Here is a 17,013-nt window from a genome sequence, read left to right as displayed (position 1 = left end):
GCTTCAGCCTCCGTGTCTACTGTAAGACGGGGACGGAAGGGTAATCGGGGCAAATCAGTTCCTCAATGATAATTCTCTCTTGGAACGTGAGGGGAGTAGGCTCTAAGCAGAAGTGGAGCCTTATTAAAGAATCTATCAGGAGAAAGAATCCGGATGTCATCTGCCTTCTGGAAACTAAAGTTCCTATCTTCTTTGAAAGGCTCTTTGCCACGCTTTGGTCAGCTCAGGATGCTAGGTTCGTGTCTCTGGATGCAGCCGGATCTTCGGGAGGCATTCTAATTGCTTAGAAATCCTCCAAGTGGGACTTACATTTCTCGTTGTCGGGCTCTTTCTCTATAGCGGTTATTTTACAAGATAAGTTCTCAAAATTTCATTGTATCGTTATTTCTGTGTATGGTCCTAATGACGATTCCTTAAGATCGTCCTTTTGGGACGAGCTGACCGCTATGAGACAATCCTTTTCAGGCCCTTGCTGCTATGTAGGAGACTCCAACGTGATCCGTTTTGTGGAGGAGCACTCCTGCAAAAGGACAGTGACCCATGCTATGCAATCCTTCTCTGATTGGATTCGGGGTTAGGAACTTGTGGATCTTCCTCTCTCATGAGCCAAATTTACTTGGTCCAATGGGCACAGAACCTCTATTCAGTCGAGGCTGGATCAATTTCTCCTATCTACGAACTGGATCGATGAATTCCCTTCCCTCAATCAGATCACTCTCCCAAGAATGACTTCAAATCACTGCCCTATTTTATTATCGGAGGTGGAAGTAAACTAGGGCCCGAAACCCTTCAAATTTAATTCAGCTTGGCTCAACTCTGAAGGTTTCAAACAGCATGTCGTGGACTGGTGGTCTTCATTCCAGGTGGAAGGCTTCGCCGATCACAGGCTGATTTCCAAACTCAGATCTTTAAAGGCCAAAATCAAAGATTGGAAGGTAGAAGAATTCCGGAAGAGAGAGCTCGAAACTGAGGCTTTATTCGCTGAGCTTTAACGAATTGACACCAGATCTGATGATGAAACTCTCTCGACGAAGGTTCTCTCACGAAGAATTTAGATTATTCAGTCAATCTCTTCCAGAGCTCTAGAAGATGAATTAACTTGGAAGTTGAAGTCAATGGCTAAATGGATCTCAAAGGGTGACAAAAACACTAAATATTTTCATAATTTAGCCAACATGAGAGCTAGGGCTAAGGCCATCCACATCATTACTATCGATGGAAGGCAAATCGACGACAAAAAGGAGATAGCGGACCTTGCGATGGCCCACTTCAAATCTGTTCTTTCCTCAAAAGGATGGACCAGGCCTCGTCTGGATGGAATCACGTTTTCTTTGTTGTTGAGGTCGGGGGTGGAACTTCTAGAGAAGCCATTCACGGAAGAGGAAACCAAAGACGCCTTAGATGCGATGGCAGGAGACAAATCCCCAGGGCCAGACGGTTTTCCCATTAGCTTCTACCATACCTTCTGGGCCACCGTTCGACTTGATGTCATGGATTTCTTATCAGAATTCCATTCCAGAGGTAAGTTATCCAAAGGCATTGGCACCTCGTTCATTGCCCTCATTCCTAAAGTCGCAGGCGCAAATTCATTTTTCGATTTCAGGCCCATCAGCCTGATTGGCAACCCCAATAAAATTTTGGCCAAAATTCTGTCCATGGGACTATCTATAGTCATGGGAAAATTGATATCGAAAAACCAGGATGCATTCATAAAGGGCAGGCAGATTATCGATGGCGCATTGATAGCAAATGAAGTTCTCCACTCTTGTCATAGATCTGGCCAGAGAAGTATTTTCTGTAAGCTCGACATCGAGAAGGCTTACGACTACGTTGATTGGGGGTTTTTATGTTACATGCTTCTCCATATGGGTTTTGGTGATAAATGGAGAAGATGGATCAAGGCTTGCATCGAATCGGCTCACTTTTTGGTCCTTCTTAACGGAGTTCCGAAGGGATTCTTTCCCTCCTCGAGAGGTTTACGCCAAGGAGACCCTCTATCTCCCCTCTTCTTCCTTACGATTGGAGAAGCCCTTTCTCAGATGTTGTTCATGGGTCAAAGCGCTGGTATTCTTAGAGGAATATCCATGCCAGGTACTCCTCCGATATCACATATTCAATTTGTTGATGATACTCTAATCATGGCTAAAGCAGACCCAGTCTACATTTCCAATCTCCATACATCTCTTAGATGCTTTGAGGCAGTTTCGAGCCTGAGAATAAATATGGTTAAATCCAAGGTTTTGGGAGTTAACATATCTGAGCAGGATCTATCCGATTACGCTGAGTCATTGGGCTGCTCTGCTACTTCCTTCCCGACGACGTTTGTGGGTCTCCCTCTCGTCCATGGCCCCCCTCTGATCGCTATGTGGGACAAGATAGTCGAGAAGGTCCAGAAGATGTTGGCTAGATGAAAGTGTAGGTATCTATCCATGAGGGGTAGGCTCACCCTTATTAAAGTACCTTTATCCAATATCCCCATATATTTCATGTCCCTTTTTAAATGCCCATTCTCAATCCTGCGTCGGATAGATAATCTGCGAAGGGACTTCTTATGGTGCGATAAGGAAAACCAAAAGAAATTTCATCTCTTAGATTGGCAGGAAATTTGTAATCACTTCCGAGAAGGAGGCGCGAGTATAAAGAACCTGAAAGTGATGAATCATGCCCTTTTGGGCAAATGGTCTTGGATATTGGGAACATAACCAGAAGCTTTATGGAACATCATAGTCAAAGGAAAATATGGGTCTTCTCCGGGAGGGTGGTGGACCAAAGATTCATCCGCTTATAGAACCTCACACATCTGGAGAGGGATCCTTCGTTCCAAAAAAGCTATCGTCGTGAATACTAGTTTTGTCCTAGGGAACGGTTTAGCGATTCGCTTCTGGGAAGACCTCTGGCTGGGGGAGACAACGTTAAAGGACAGATTCCCATCTATCTACAACCTGACCGTGGTGAAAAACAGCCCTGTCGCCACCTTTTATTCTATATCCAATTCGGGAATAGTTTGGGACATCTCTTGCAGCAGAAATCTTCAAGATTGGGAGGTCAGCGACTACGTAGATCTCCTCGAATGCCTCTCAAGAGTGAACTCGTCTCAGTCTGACCTAGACAAACTCATTTGGTTGAGGGACAAAACCTCCCGCTTTTCGGTTAAATCCCTATATGCAGTCATTGCCCCCCGCCCCTCCTCAGACACCCCGGCCACTCCGATCATATGGAGATATTCTGCTCCTCCTAAATACCCCTGTTTTGGCTGGTTGGCGGCAAAGAATCTGATCCTTACAATCGACAATTTGAAGAAGAAAGGAATGCAACTCGTTAACATCTGCCTATGTTGTATGGCCGACGAGGAATCTGTCGACCACCTTCTGGTCCACTGCCCCTTCATATCCTAGATCCGCTTCGACTTCGTCAATAGATTTAACATCAGCGGGTGTACCCCGGCCTCTGCTTCTTCCATGCTAGCTTATTGGCACGGATTCAAGTTGGGCAAAGTCAGATCACGGGTGTGGAGAATGTTTATCCTCGCTATCTGGTGGGCGATTTGGAAGGAGCGGAACGACAGATGCTTCAACAACTCTCAATTCTTGCAGCAATCCATGGGTTCTAAAGCGAAAAAATTATTAATAGAATGGGCGGCTATTGTTCCTGGTCTCAAGGATTTTAATTTTTTGTTTTTAGGCTTGTAGCCTTGGCTCTGCTACCTAACCTTTCCTACTTTAGTGCAATACAAGCTTAGGCATTCCAATCTCTTGTGCTTGCTTGTGTCCTTGGCTAGTCATCGACATCTAGAATTCGGTGGTGCACGCGGGGGATAGGCGAACTTAAGTAGTGTCCACATGGGTGAGTGCTTAGAACTTAGTCATGGTGGCATGTACCCAAATGAACCTTTACTCAATGAGTTGAATTCTGACTGGGCTTAGTGAATCCATGGCAACATGCACCCAAATGGACCTTTTACTCTTGGCTGATGCCTTGTTCATCTATGGGGATGTGTGACTGCATTTGAAACTTGTAACATCTACCGACACATTCCTTACATTAAACTACCGTCGGTACTGATGCATTTTCTTGCATGAAACTACTATCATGTACTGATGCATTCTTTCATTCAATTGCAAGTGCCGTCGCTCTGGCTGTAATTCAGACAAGAATACATGTGGTGGTACACAGCATGGGAGTCCCATAAATAAATTACAATTCTACTGGAAAAGAGTCGTTTGTTTGTTTGATGTTGCTTAAATGAATTGCTATTTGTCTGAGTCAGCTCGGGCTCAGTCGAATCCATTCTGGTTTGGTACGTGGCATCGAAAATTGGATGGCCCAAAAGTTAACAGTAGTCGGATTATCGTTATTGCTGTTAACAAAAAGAATTAGTTGATTGGAAGTTTAGGAAAGTATTACTAATGGGAATCTTTGAATAAATCTTATCTGGGAGGTGGACCATGGATTGGGCGGTTCAGATGGACGAATTTTGAATACATCAAGTAATCGATGTTGATGTAGTTCCCCCAAGGTGGTGGAAGTTCAGAATTACCCAAAAGGGAAATGCACAAATGTCTAAACAAGAAATGATCCAGGCATAAATTATTTAATTTAGTTCCCATTGGTAAGTTGGATTTCTCAATTCAAACAGCTATTGATCTTCTTCCTTCCATGAGGAAGAATAGCCCTGATGCATCCTTTAAAAAAAGAAATTAAAAATCATTTTAGTTAAAATATTGTTAATTCCACACCTACCGTTGAAATATAAGCTGATACTTTAACTGTTTTTTTTTTTTCTTTTCCGTATATGTCTGTATGACCTCGGGAACAGGTTGGATGACAAAGAAACGTCATTGTTGGCCCTAAAAAGGCTACAACGGTGGACATCATTATCCCTACTGTGGTTCACCACTCTGAATTATGATTGCGTACTGAGTTACGCTTTTATTGTACAAAGTAAACTCATTTGGGCCTACTACAAATGGATTATCCATGTTGTACATCCGTTTTTCCATATCATTTTAGTGGTTGAGTCTCAAATAGAAATATGTCCAAAGATCAAGTGGACCACACTAAAGGAAACAATGCGAATAATGACATCCACCGTTGAAATCTTGCTAGGGCCCACAGCGATGTGATGTTTATTTGTCATCCAACCTGTTTATAAGATTACACAGACATGGATGAACGGAAAACACAAATATTATAAACAGGTTGGATGACAAATAAACATCAATAGTAGAATTTCAATTCACACTATTTCCCGTGGTGAGGTCCACTTGAGATTTGGATATATTTTATTTTTGGGATTGAGACCTAAAATTATCTGTTAAAATGGATGGACGGAGTAGATAAAATATTTAAATCACGTTGGACCTCACAGAGTTTACTCAGTACAATCCGCTTCCTCGTGCTCTGAAATGATTTGGAAAAATGGATGGACAGCGTGGATAAAACACATACATCCATGGTGGGCCCCACAGTTTACTCAGTATGCAATCCGCTTCTGCTGGGAATGCACCCATTTCTTATAAGTGGGGCCATTGGTCCATTTATTCATGCCATTAATTTTTTGTGTGCAACTGAAGATGGAGAATGAAAAAAAAAAAAAAAACATTATTGGGGTTAGAAAATCCTAGCCACCAAATATTTAACCTTTTAGTGGACTATTGCCAAATGATGAAATAAGCCCAATTTTTTCATGACATCAAAACATGCTCCTATGACCTGGACGGTTACTAAGCATTAATTTTATACCAAGACTGAAAATTCTAAGTAATTTCTTGAGTGCCTGAGTATCATCCATCATGCTCTACCGGAGTATCAAAGTTTTTATTCTTTAAAATATCTTAGGACGATTCCAGAACAACTTCCATCCTCATGTCATGCTCATGCAGGGTCTGATGGTACTACTATGGTATACACAAGCATTAAGAAATTGTACATCCGCAAATGTCCAAATGGTGGGCCCCATTCTTTTGTGGATCCCCAAACACAAATTACATGGACCTGATTTGTTTACTAGCTGATTGGCTGACATTTAATGGACGTTTGAAATAAAAAGTAGCCAACGGTCTAAATTCAACGGAAAACGTCATTTAATCATAGATGAAGATCGTTCAATCAGACTAATTGACCCCTTGATTCGGACGGATTGATTGATATACATGTCGTATGTACAAATTTTGAATGCATTGGAATGTGGAGTATGGACCGTCATCCACCAGAGTATTAATCTATGAAAATTCAATACAAAGATTCGGATGAGGAGCTCCTGGATCTCTGTCCAAAATTAAATTAGTCTTCGGTTCCGATGAATATGGTGTGCGTTTGTCAAAGACTATTAAGTTGTGGCAACTCATTCACCCCTCATGTGGCTTAAACGTATGTCTATCGCAGCCGTCCAAACCTTGGGTTCTCACTGCTGATGGAGTATAGCCGAGAAACCCAGAGGGTGATCTCAACCACTTGATTTTTCCATATGTAATTCTTTTGCTGCTATCAATTGGACGGTCCAGATGGACTGTATGTATGCCACCTAATTCCATCCACAATTCAAAAACCTGCAAACAATCTGCTCCGTACAAGTTTCGTGCGTTGTACAGATCATAAAATCCAAACCCCATTTCTGCAGCTTTAGTTTCAACCACAACTTGGATAGCCCAAACGAAGATAAAAAAGAATGGACACGTGTCGAGAATTTAGTGCAGGATACTCTTAATAGATAACGTGCGCGATGCGATACACCTGCGGCGTAGAGGAGAATTCAATCGATACTCGCAAGTGAAGCCATCGCAATCCAACTCTCTCAACCGTGTGCATGATCTGGGGCCACACCTACATCTGTAACCGTTGGATCGAGGTTCTTGTCAATGACCCAAACCGTTAATACGGTGGGCCTCAAAATGTATGGGGATCCCAAAAACACTCTCACGCAAAAATATTTTATCCCTTTGATTTATTCAAGAGTTAAGGAGACCGTCCATATATATATACAAAGGAAAATACCAAAATGAACGGTGGAAACACTCCAATATAAGAGTTTTGCTTTTTAGATATCCCCATCAGTGTTGAGGCCTATCATATAAACGGTTTGGATCATTGCAATACATCGTTATGTATTCTAGCAAACCTCCACCTCACATTGCACAGTTGTAGAATATCCCATTTTCTTACATAGAGAGAAAATGAAGAAAGAGAAGAACCTCCATCAGAAATGGTGTAAATAGTGACCAATTACTTCCATAGATGCTGATCAACGGTGACGATGACATCACGCTGGAGGCCGAGTCGACCACGCCGCGGGTCCTAACGGTGCTATCGTTCGTGCTAGAACGGCTAGTGGCCCGCAACGACCAGGTGGGGTCGCACCCAATTGAGCCATTGATGGAGTCGGGCAAGGGTTTAAGCGTGTTTCATGGAGTACGTGCTCCAAATATCAGCATTTTCAAATACTTGGAGAGAATTTATAAGTATGTCAGTTGTAGTCCGTCGTGTTTCGTCGTCGGATTCGTATACATTGACCGATTAATGCACAAGCACCCCGACTCGCTCGTCATGTCGCTCAACGTACATAGATTGATTGTTACTAGTGTTATGGTCGCGTCGAAGGTCCTTGATGATGTGTAAGTTTCCTCACTCATCTCAATTCTTTTGATTTTTTATTATTTTTGGATGAATTTTAGTTTTGGGGATTTCAATTGTAGTGTTTTTATCATCTATTGAGGTTTTTTTTTTTTTTTTTTTAAAAAAAATTTATTTTAATTTATTATTATTATTATTATTATTTTAAAGGTTTTAGGTATGGTGGGACTTTCTATTAACTGTGGGAAAGCGTGAATCCCTGACTTGGATTGGTGACTTTGGACTTGGAATGTCCAATCTTTTGTTTGCTAGACATCTTGGATTGGTTGATTTGGATTGGACCAATCTAAGAATGTCCAATTTAAATTGGCCAATATAAGAATCTAAGCAGCAATGAAGTGAATTGGATTAGCAATATTTTGTGTATAAGTTATGTGAGACTTTTATCAGGTGGGCAACACATGATCCTCAGTTTTAATATGACCAATGGATTCTTCAGATTAAGCAGCATAGTGGGCCCTACTACAGTTGTGATCGATAAAGATATGTTTGGGAATATGTATATCAAGTATTTAGCTCCAAACCTATCTGTATCAATCACAACTGTAGTAGGGCCCACTAGATTACTTAATCTAAATAATACAATGGTCATATCAAAATCGATGATCATGTATGGTTAACCTAGTAGAAGTCTTATATGTTATGCACCAAGACTAGGTGTGTTGTTAGTTCTATGGCTAGTCAATCGGTCTCATCGCAAGTCGTGGCAAAGGTCACCCTGCTGGTAATCAAGAATCTAAATATTTGGGTTATGGCTAATAAATAATTAAGGTGATGGCTCATTGAATCAATGGTCTAGGTCTGGGTTGTTTTGGGTTCGGATATCAAAGGGGAGTTGAAAAGGTTTATACAACAAGTTTCAGTGTATGTAACATTAGTAAAAATGCCTACGTTTCTTATAGGTTGAATTGAAGAAAGTTTGAAAATGGCTGGAATACTAGGCTAGGGTTAGGGTTGGGCTTAAATGTAAGGCCATTTAGGAAGTTCCTGGGTGTCTAATAGCATGTCTAGGGTTTCAAGTGCATTTTTCCCATATGTCATGCATGATGAGGCACACCTAATCCACAGCCAAGATCTTGCACAAAAGTGGGTGGTGGGGCTGCAGTTCGCATGGCTTGGGCCGTGCGCGATCATCACAGGTCATGCCTGAGCTACTCAACTAAAAACTGAGTTGAGTCAGTTTGGTGGCTAAGCTGACTTAGCGCAAGGCCGTTACTCGAGCCGAGTCGCTTGCCTAGTTACGAAAATGCAGATTACTGGATACACTACCTATTTAGGTTTTCAATTTTGACAAGTGGGGTCTATTCTTTAATTAGGCAACCAACACATCCGACGGCCGATGGACCATCCATATCTTCTCCATGCCTAAAATATATCCTCGTGGTGGGACCTTCTAATATGCCATCTACAAATCGACAGTTAAGAAAAGAAATGCAACAATAGTTCCCATTCAACTGAAAAAGTTTAAAGATTGGTTGTTAAAATCTTCTAACGCCAGATATTTTTGGTACATTTCCTTTAGATACTTATATTTGTAGTCCCTTTCGTAGTTCTGAATCTCACAATTGAATCTGACTATTGATTTGATTTGATTGATAAATCAAATAAATAGTCCAAACCTATCACTAATAGTAATCAATAGTCCAAACCTGACTTTTTGAAAATAATTGAAAGTCTTTTATAGAACCCTTGAGGATTCTTAGAGCCACACCTGACTTTTTTAAGAAGTAATTGAAAGTCTTTTGTAGAACCCCCGAGGATTTTTAAAACCAATTATGACAGTCCTAGTCTTAGCAAGATAAGGAATTCTGAGTTTTTTCTTGATCAAGCGACACCCGGGTTTGAGCCGGGGAAAAAGGGATCGGCCACCGTATAGATAGTGTGGCCCAACAGAAAATTGGCCCCAAATGTCCGAATCGAAAACATACACTATGTTTCTCATGCATCATCCATCAATTAGCAAAGGACATGTTTGAGTTTGATGGGTTGTGTTACAACTTGCAACTGGGCTGGGGTGGGCCAGGGCTTGGTCTCTCCCTGCCCATCATCAAAGAACAAGACTAAGCTTCTCAGATAGCTAGCTAAGGACCCAGTCCAACGCCCAGATAGAACCTTAGCCAATTAGTAGGCCGTTGGGCATGGAATCTCAGGTCTCAGTATGTCGGTAGTGAAGCCCATGGATAGCCCATTTCAGACAGATGGGCCTAGATGCCATGGCCCAATTTTAATTCAAATGCACTTATTGTAAGACTATATGCCGAATTGCAAGACCTTGTGGTGTTTGCACAAAGATGAAAATCAAAAGGACTAAATGGCTTACTTTGTTGGGACGCCATGCTATACGTCTGTTGGATGCTGGAGTCTTCCGCTCCTTATATCCTCAGAGAAGCTTTAATAGGATTCTTGCTTCTGTCCATGATGTTTTATTGGGACTCAGCCCTGTTCTTATAACTATAGAGGGTAGAATAATTTGAAATCCATCAAAACTCCTCTCCCTATGGACGTGGATTGCGTACTATGCTGCCACCTCGACGACAATCTGTCCAGTCAGGGCTCTGTGGGGCCCACCGTGATGTAAGTGTTTTATCCACGCCGTTCATCGTTTTTCTCAGATTGTTTTAAGTTATGATCTAAAAAATGAGGCAGGTCCAAGGCTTAAGTAGACCACAAAGTGGGGATTGAATATACACCATTAAAAACTTCTCGGGAGTTGGAAAAGTTTTGGATCAAGCTATTATTTTTGTTTTCACTTCATCCACGTCTACATGACCTTATGAATAGGTTGGTTGGTAAAAAACATCACGGTGGCTCTTAGAAAGGTTTAAACGGTGGGTGTCATTATCACCGCAGGTTCCTTTAGTGTGGTCCATTGAAGTTGTGTACTTGCCTCCTTTTTAGGATTATAGCTTAAAATGATCTTAGAAATCGATGAACAGGGTAGATAAAAAACGAACATCATGGTGGGCCCCACAGATCCCTACTCGGACGAATTACCGTCCAGGCGGGGGTAGGATGCAATCCGCGTCCTCTCCCTATAGCTCCACACAAGTTTGGTAATCCCAGTTCAACTTGAATACCCAGTTCCACTTGAATATTGTTTGTGTATTACAACTATAGCATTCCACCCATTACACAAATTCTAGAAACATCATAACTTAGTGGGGTCTAATGGTGCACTTGATCACATTATCCAACCCTTAGGACAATATAGACCGTTGATCAATAAGGCCCACCTCATAGAATTCTTACACTTATTGCCAGTAGACATGAATGATCATCCTTTTCATATTTTTGTTTGCACTGCTATGGTACAGGCACTATAACAATGCATTTTATGCACGAGTCGGAGGCGTAAGCAATGCCGAGCTGAACCGGCTCGAGCTAGAACTACTCTTCTTGCTGGATTTCGGTGTTACAGTTAGCTCACGTGTCTTCGAGAGCTATTGTCTGCATTTGGAGAAGGAGATGATGTGGAGTGGCGTCGGCCAGAGGATCGAGCAGTCCATGTCTAATCCACCCGATGATGAAACCGAAATATCGGTAGGCGACACACAGCAGAGTTCTTCACCACCACCTCATGTAATTGATTAAATGTTAGGAAATGCTTCTTTTATGGGTAGGAAATTATTTAGTAGGCTGGTTTTGTAATACAAGTAATTAAAAAAAAAAAAAAAAAAGCTGATGTAGTATACGTGTGTTAGATCTGGGCCGTTCATGGTGGAGGGCATGTGGATGAATAGCAGTCGAAATTCAATACTGTTTATGTGGACATCATTGAGATTTCTGTACTGGGCTGGGCCTTGTCTTCCTTCTGCTTAAAGGGCTGAAAAGTAGGCCCAGCCCAGACTTTTTATCTTACACTGGTGAATGGAATTGGTGTCAGGTGGTTAACAACTGAGCCCAGCCATGATCAGGGCTGGCCTTTTCCTAGCCTAAGCTCCTTAGCTCAAGAGATGGACTTGGGCTTTCTTTGTGTCGCCCAGCTCAATTCCACGGTTAATATCTACTATATGTAACATAAGTGGCGTGGACAATTTTATCCCTGAAATTAGTTGGTAGGGGGTATTTTAAAAGTAAAATGGGATGTGTATGCGTCTTCAACCAAGGGTATGTTAGTCATTTCAATTCATGAAAGAGAGTAGCCTACTTCTACATTCATCATTCATCATGCATGTAATAAAAGTTTTGTGGGGCCCACCATGATGACTTTATGACATGTCATGTAATTAGGACACTAGCCTGGAAAAGAGTCCAACTTAAAATTAGAGTGGACCATGTCATCCACCGTTGAAATCATTTTTTACCTTTTTTTTTTCTTCCCTCTGTAAGCATACACAAACGTATTAGCCGCACTCACCCAAAAAAAAAAAAGAATATTAGCCGCACTCAATGAAAAAAATTTAATACTTTAGCAAAGTATACTTAAAAGGTCAAAATATACTATTTAAATTATGGGCGCCGGTATAGATGTCTTGTGAGTCATAAATTATGCTTAAGTGGACATTTATTAGATGGTTAAAAATGAAAGGTATGTATTCTATTTTAAAATACAAATTGTCCATAATTAGAGTTTAGAATTATTCTAACAATTTAATTTTAGGACCATGTCTTAGATGCAATGGGTTACACGGTTTAATCATGGTTTTGGAGTTGAAGGTTTTGTGTTCGGGTCTCAGAAGTCTCAAATATGCATCTTTAATATAGTCCCCACGGGGTTAGGAAAATTAAGTCCGACTTAAGATTGGGAAATCAAGCACCATCTGTTTATGGTGCGATTGTCCCTTTACCCTTGTTCAACATGTTCGTATGCAAAGTTCTATCCCATACTATAATTGTTAGTGTACTTATTTATACAATTTATTTGTTAATTATGTAAGTATGTATGTCATATAATTGATTAAGCCTTTAAAAGCTGAAGGCTGACGGTATAAGAAAACGTAGAGTATTAATAAATAAAGTATTGGAAATAATGTGCTAAAATCAATAAATAATATTTGAAAAAATTAAAAAAAAATATTAAACAATAAAATAAAATGAGAAATGATGATTTATTTGTTTGAATTGAGGCATGATTGGATCCCTTAGCTTAAAGCCAAATCTGCCCTCTTTGGACCGTGTCCCAAATACAATAAGAATCTTATACCATTGACCTCTATAGCATTACCCAATCCCAATGGTACACTCGTTGTACATGAACTCAAACCAAAATTTAAAACTTAATCCATGTGAGTTGATTCAACAAAGAACTTAGATTTTATATATATATATATATATATATATATATATATATATATATATATATATATATATATATATATATATATATATATATATATATGAGAAATGCTCGCACACAACTAGTTGGATGTTGCGTTTTGGTCCAACTAGCTTGGCATTTAAGGTGGAGAGAGGGGGTGTTTGCTTCACCTTAGCTTTTTAAGAGGTTGTTTGAGAAGGATCCTCAGCTTGGGTGGGCCCCATCGTGGTGTTAATGGAAATTTCACCTTGACCATCATGCATGTCAATCCATGTTAGACATAGGAACCAAAAATCAACTCCATCCATGGTTCAAGTGGACCGTACAATTAGAAATACTGTGCTGAAAAATCTCACCCTCCAAAATTATTCATTTGGTGAGCCCCACTTCAATCATGTGTGGATCTTATTTTATAGTCCCACACCTAGAATTTTTCATCATATCTAATGGTTGGAATGGATTTCACATATTCATGATCGGGGTCTTGTAAAAATCAAAGGTGGACGTTTCTACCTCAAATGTTCTATTGGTGTGCTCACTTGAATTACGAGTTTGCCTTATATTTTTACTTAAGACCTACAGTGAGGTTACACATAGGGCTGTACACGAACCGGGCTAGCCCGATTAACTCGCTCGACTCGGCCCGAAAAAGCTCGACTCGGCTCAACCTGGAACTGAGTTCGAGTCGGAATGGGCCATTTTCTTTGGTTCGAAATTGAGTTCGGGCCGAGTTCGGATAGGTTCCAGTTCGGCACAAAACCTGATTCGACTTGGCCCGACTCGGCCTATATATATCCTAAATTCTTACTCAGTTACCCTAACCATTTACAGCAATCTAGGTCATTCAAATCGTGAGTCCCTTTGTAGATGGAGCAAAGTCCCAAAAATCTATAACAAAAGCCTTTCCCAAAAATCAAGGCCGTTCAAGTTACTTGCCAAAGCCCTTCCCATAGAGTAAATGGAGTAAAGTCAAAAAATCAAGGCCATCCAAATCGTAGGTCCGAAACTGGCCTGAACTCGGCTTGAACTTGCCCGATTGCTAACCGGGCCGGGTTTGGGTTGAACAAGTTGGCTCGATGATTGGGCCAGGCTAGGTTCAGGCTGGTTTGGTGGGTGACCGAGCCAGGTTGGGTTGAGCCCAATTCGACTTGGTTCGGCCCGATGTACAACCCTAGTTGCACATCTGATGGTCGGAGTGGATCTTATATATATATCACTTGGTGGACCATGTCAAAAATCAAGGTCGGCTTTTTCTCCTGTTGTTGAACTTCTTAGTAGTTCGAGAGAAAAGGTGCATATTCCCAAAAAAAGTGGGAGTGGATTAGGTGTAGCCTGTCCTCACGCGGGACTGTGCATCCCTAACCCTCGGGCCTACCCTATATACTTATTGTATATCCATGCCCTTCATCCATATTTTTAGCTCATGACTGGACATGATTCTAAAAATAAAGTAGATAAAATTCTCAGGCGGACCACACCACAAAAACTGCAGTGATTAGCCATTAAAATTTTTTGTGGGCCAACAATTTGAATCAAGCTGAAATTTGTTTTTTATTTTTAATGTACTTCATTAAGGTCTTTGTGAACTTATCAATAAGTTAGTTGGCAATTAAAAAATTACAATGGGCCCTACGGAATTTTTAATGATAAGAGTTCAATATCCACTATTTCCTATGGTGTAGACTTATAACTACTTCATTTTTTGGATTAATGTTCTAAAATAAGTTGAAAAAACCAATGAATAGTGTGGATATACAATACCTACATCAATGTGGGTGGCATGATCAGGGACAAACTGTGTTGCATGAGTAAGGGGCTGCACTTGATCTACTCTTTTTAAAAAAGAACTCTACTCGTCACTTTTTTCCGTAATGGTACGGAAGAAGCTTAACGACATAAGAGGAACGAATAACCTTACTTTTATTGGGTCTACCGTGATATCGTGATGTGCTTGTGACATCAATTCCGACCGGTTAGATGTGTCATCTTATTTTACGTCTTGATATAAAATATCAAACTGACTTTTGATTCAGGTAGGCCGCACTAATAGAACAGTAGAGGGAGAGATGTCAACCTCTGATTTTTACAAGACTCACAATCATGAGTAAATGAAATCAACTCCAACCATTAGATGTCACACTAAAAGTTAGACGTAGAACTCAAAATTCAGGGTCAAACTTAATTAAAGTGTACCTTATTAAAGGAATTATTTTGAAAGGTAAGCTTTTTTTGCACACTATTTCTAATTTTGCGGTCCACTTACACCATGGATGGAGTTGAATTTTGGTTCCTATGCCTAACATGGGTTGACATACATGATGGTCAAGGTGAATTTTCCATTTATACCATGGTGGGGGCCCACCCGAGCTGGGAATCATTCTAAAAAAAACCTAAAAAAACCTCTTAAAAAGCTGAGGTGAAGCAAACGCCCCCTCTCGACATTAAATGCCAAGCTAGTTGCACCAAAACGCAGTGTCCAACTAGTTGTGTGTGAGCATCGCTCTCTCCCTCTCCCTATATATATACATATAATCTCGAATCATAAATGTATATTGGTAATTTAATGATCCCATTTCAAGCCCAACTTGTCAAACACGAGTGCATGCCCATTGGTGTGTTTAAGGCCATAAATACCCCTCAACTAATCCGATCGTGGCCTGACCAGATACTACCAGCCAATTACATAGTTTGGACGATCCTAGCTGTCCACTTGGTAGACTTTCAGTGTTTCAACGCTAACCGTTGCCAGCATTTTCTAACCATTCATTTATAAGGTCAGATTTTGTCCGATCAATGAGAATACGACATATTCCTACTACCTGACCAGATCACTGACATTTTTGCTATATTTAGAATTTGAATTGAATGAAGCTGACTGGATGGTTGAGATTAGTCCATCCGTTTTACCAAAACAGTATGAAAAATTCTTTCACCGTTGAAAGTGTGAATTGAACCTCCACCGTTGAAAAATTCTTAGAGTCAATAGAAGTTTTGGATCAAGTTGATAATTGTGTTTTCCCTACATCCATGTATGTATAATCTTATAAACAGGTTGGATGACAAATAAACATGACTGTGGCCGTAAGGAAGGTTTCAATGGTGGAAGTAATTATTCCCAATGTTTCCTATAGTGTGGTCCACTTGAGCTTTGGATGTGTTTCAATTTTGAGCTGACGGCCTAAAATGAACTGGAAAAACGGATGGACGGCGTGGATAAACCGTACACATTCATGGTGGGTCTAACAGAGTTTACTCATTACGATAAAAGTGCACCGAGTAAGTCAGTGTGCAATCCCACTGTTTCCTATGGTGTGGTCCACTTTCGTCCGAGTCCATAGTCCATTGGAACTTTTGAACTTTATTTTATTTTATCTTATTTCGAGGTTTGTGAACTCACACGCGCGTGTGGGAGCAGTACACATCCATTCACGGGCACAAAGTATCAGTACGTGGCCTCACGTGTGCGATCTGAGCTTTCCATTGGGTCATATACACAGCCTAGATATTCTGGCATTAAATTCAGGTTATTTCATTCATCAGGTGGGCCACAGCACATCAAAACAAATGAATGGTTAGAATATATTCTTTTAATCATCAGTTTAATCAGTAAGTTGTGGACCACCTTAGTAAAATGTTCGTTTCCTGAGGCAGAAGATCTCATACAAGTGCTTCAGTTTGCCACGTGTGACCGCATGTGGATGGGCACTGCTTTACATGCCTCAAGGTTATGAGTTGAATTTTGGGCAGTCAATCTCCACCGTTGCCACGGGTTGGATCTCCGACATACTTTCGCTCACATGCTTGATCACGTGAGTCCAGCTCCTAGCCCATCCCATCCGTAGAAATAGAATATCCGAGGGAGCGGTTTACCGGTACCCAGGTCATAGACATATCTCCCTGCCTGGGGTTGTGTGGGGCCAATAGAGATGTCCATGACAAATCCACTCCGTCCATCTGTTTTTGAAAGACACGATAGACAGAATTTTCAAAATCAGCCAGATCCAAGACTTATGTGGGCCATACCACACGAAATAGTGGGGATTGATTGTTTCACAGTGACAGAAGTTTTGTATCAGGATGATATTTGTTCCTACAGTTTATCCGAGTGGTAATAATTCTATGAACGG

General features: G+C 40.8%; 1 protein-coding gene across 1 annotated transcript; it reads left to right on the top strand.

The window, feature by feature from the left end:
• The first annotated feature begins 7,088 nt into the window (after window positions 1-7,088).
• Window positions 7,089-11,398, top strand: LOC131238660 (cyclin-U1-1-like). Its single transcript, XM_058236285.1, has 2 exons — window positions 7,089-7,610; window positions 10,944-11,398. The coding sequence occupies exons 1-2, from the start codon at window positions 7,234-7,236 to the stop codon at window positions 11,218-11,220; spliced, it is 654 nt and encodes a 217-aa protein (XP_058092268.1). The 5' UTR covers window positions 7,089-7,233; the 3' UTR covers window positions 11,221-11,398.
• Window positions 11,399-17,013: the final 5,615 nt, after the last annotated feature.

The sequence above is a fragment of the Magnolia sinica genome, chromosome 1, assembly GCF_029962835.1.
Source record: "Magnolia sinica isolate HGM2019 chromosome 1, MsV1, whole genome shotgun sequence".
In the NCBI taxonomy this organism is placed as follows: domain Eukaryota; kingdom Viridiplantae; phylum Streptophyta; class Magnoliopsida; order Magnoliales; family Magnoliaceae; genus Magnolia; species Magnolia sinica.
Note: the sequence above shows the minus strand (reverse complement) of the source record. Positions and strands in the feature narration are given on the sequence as shown.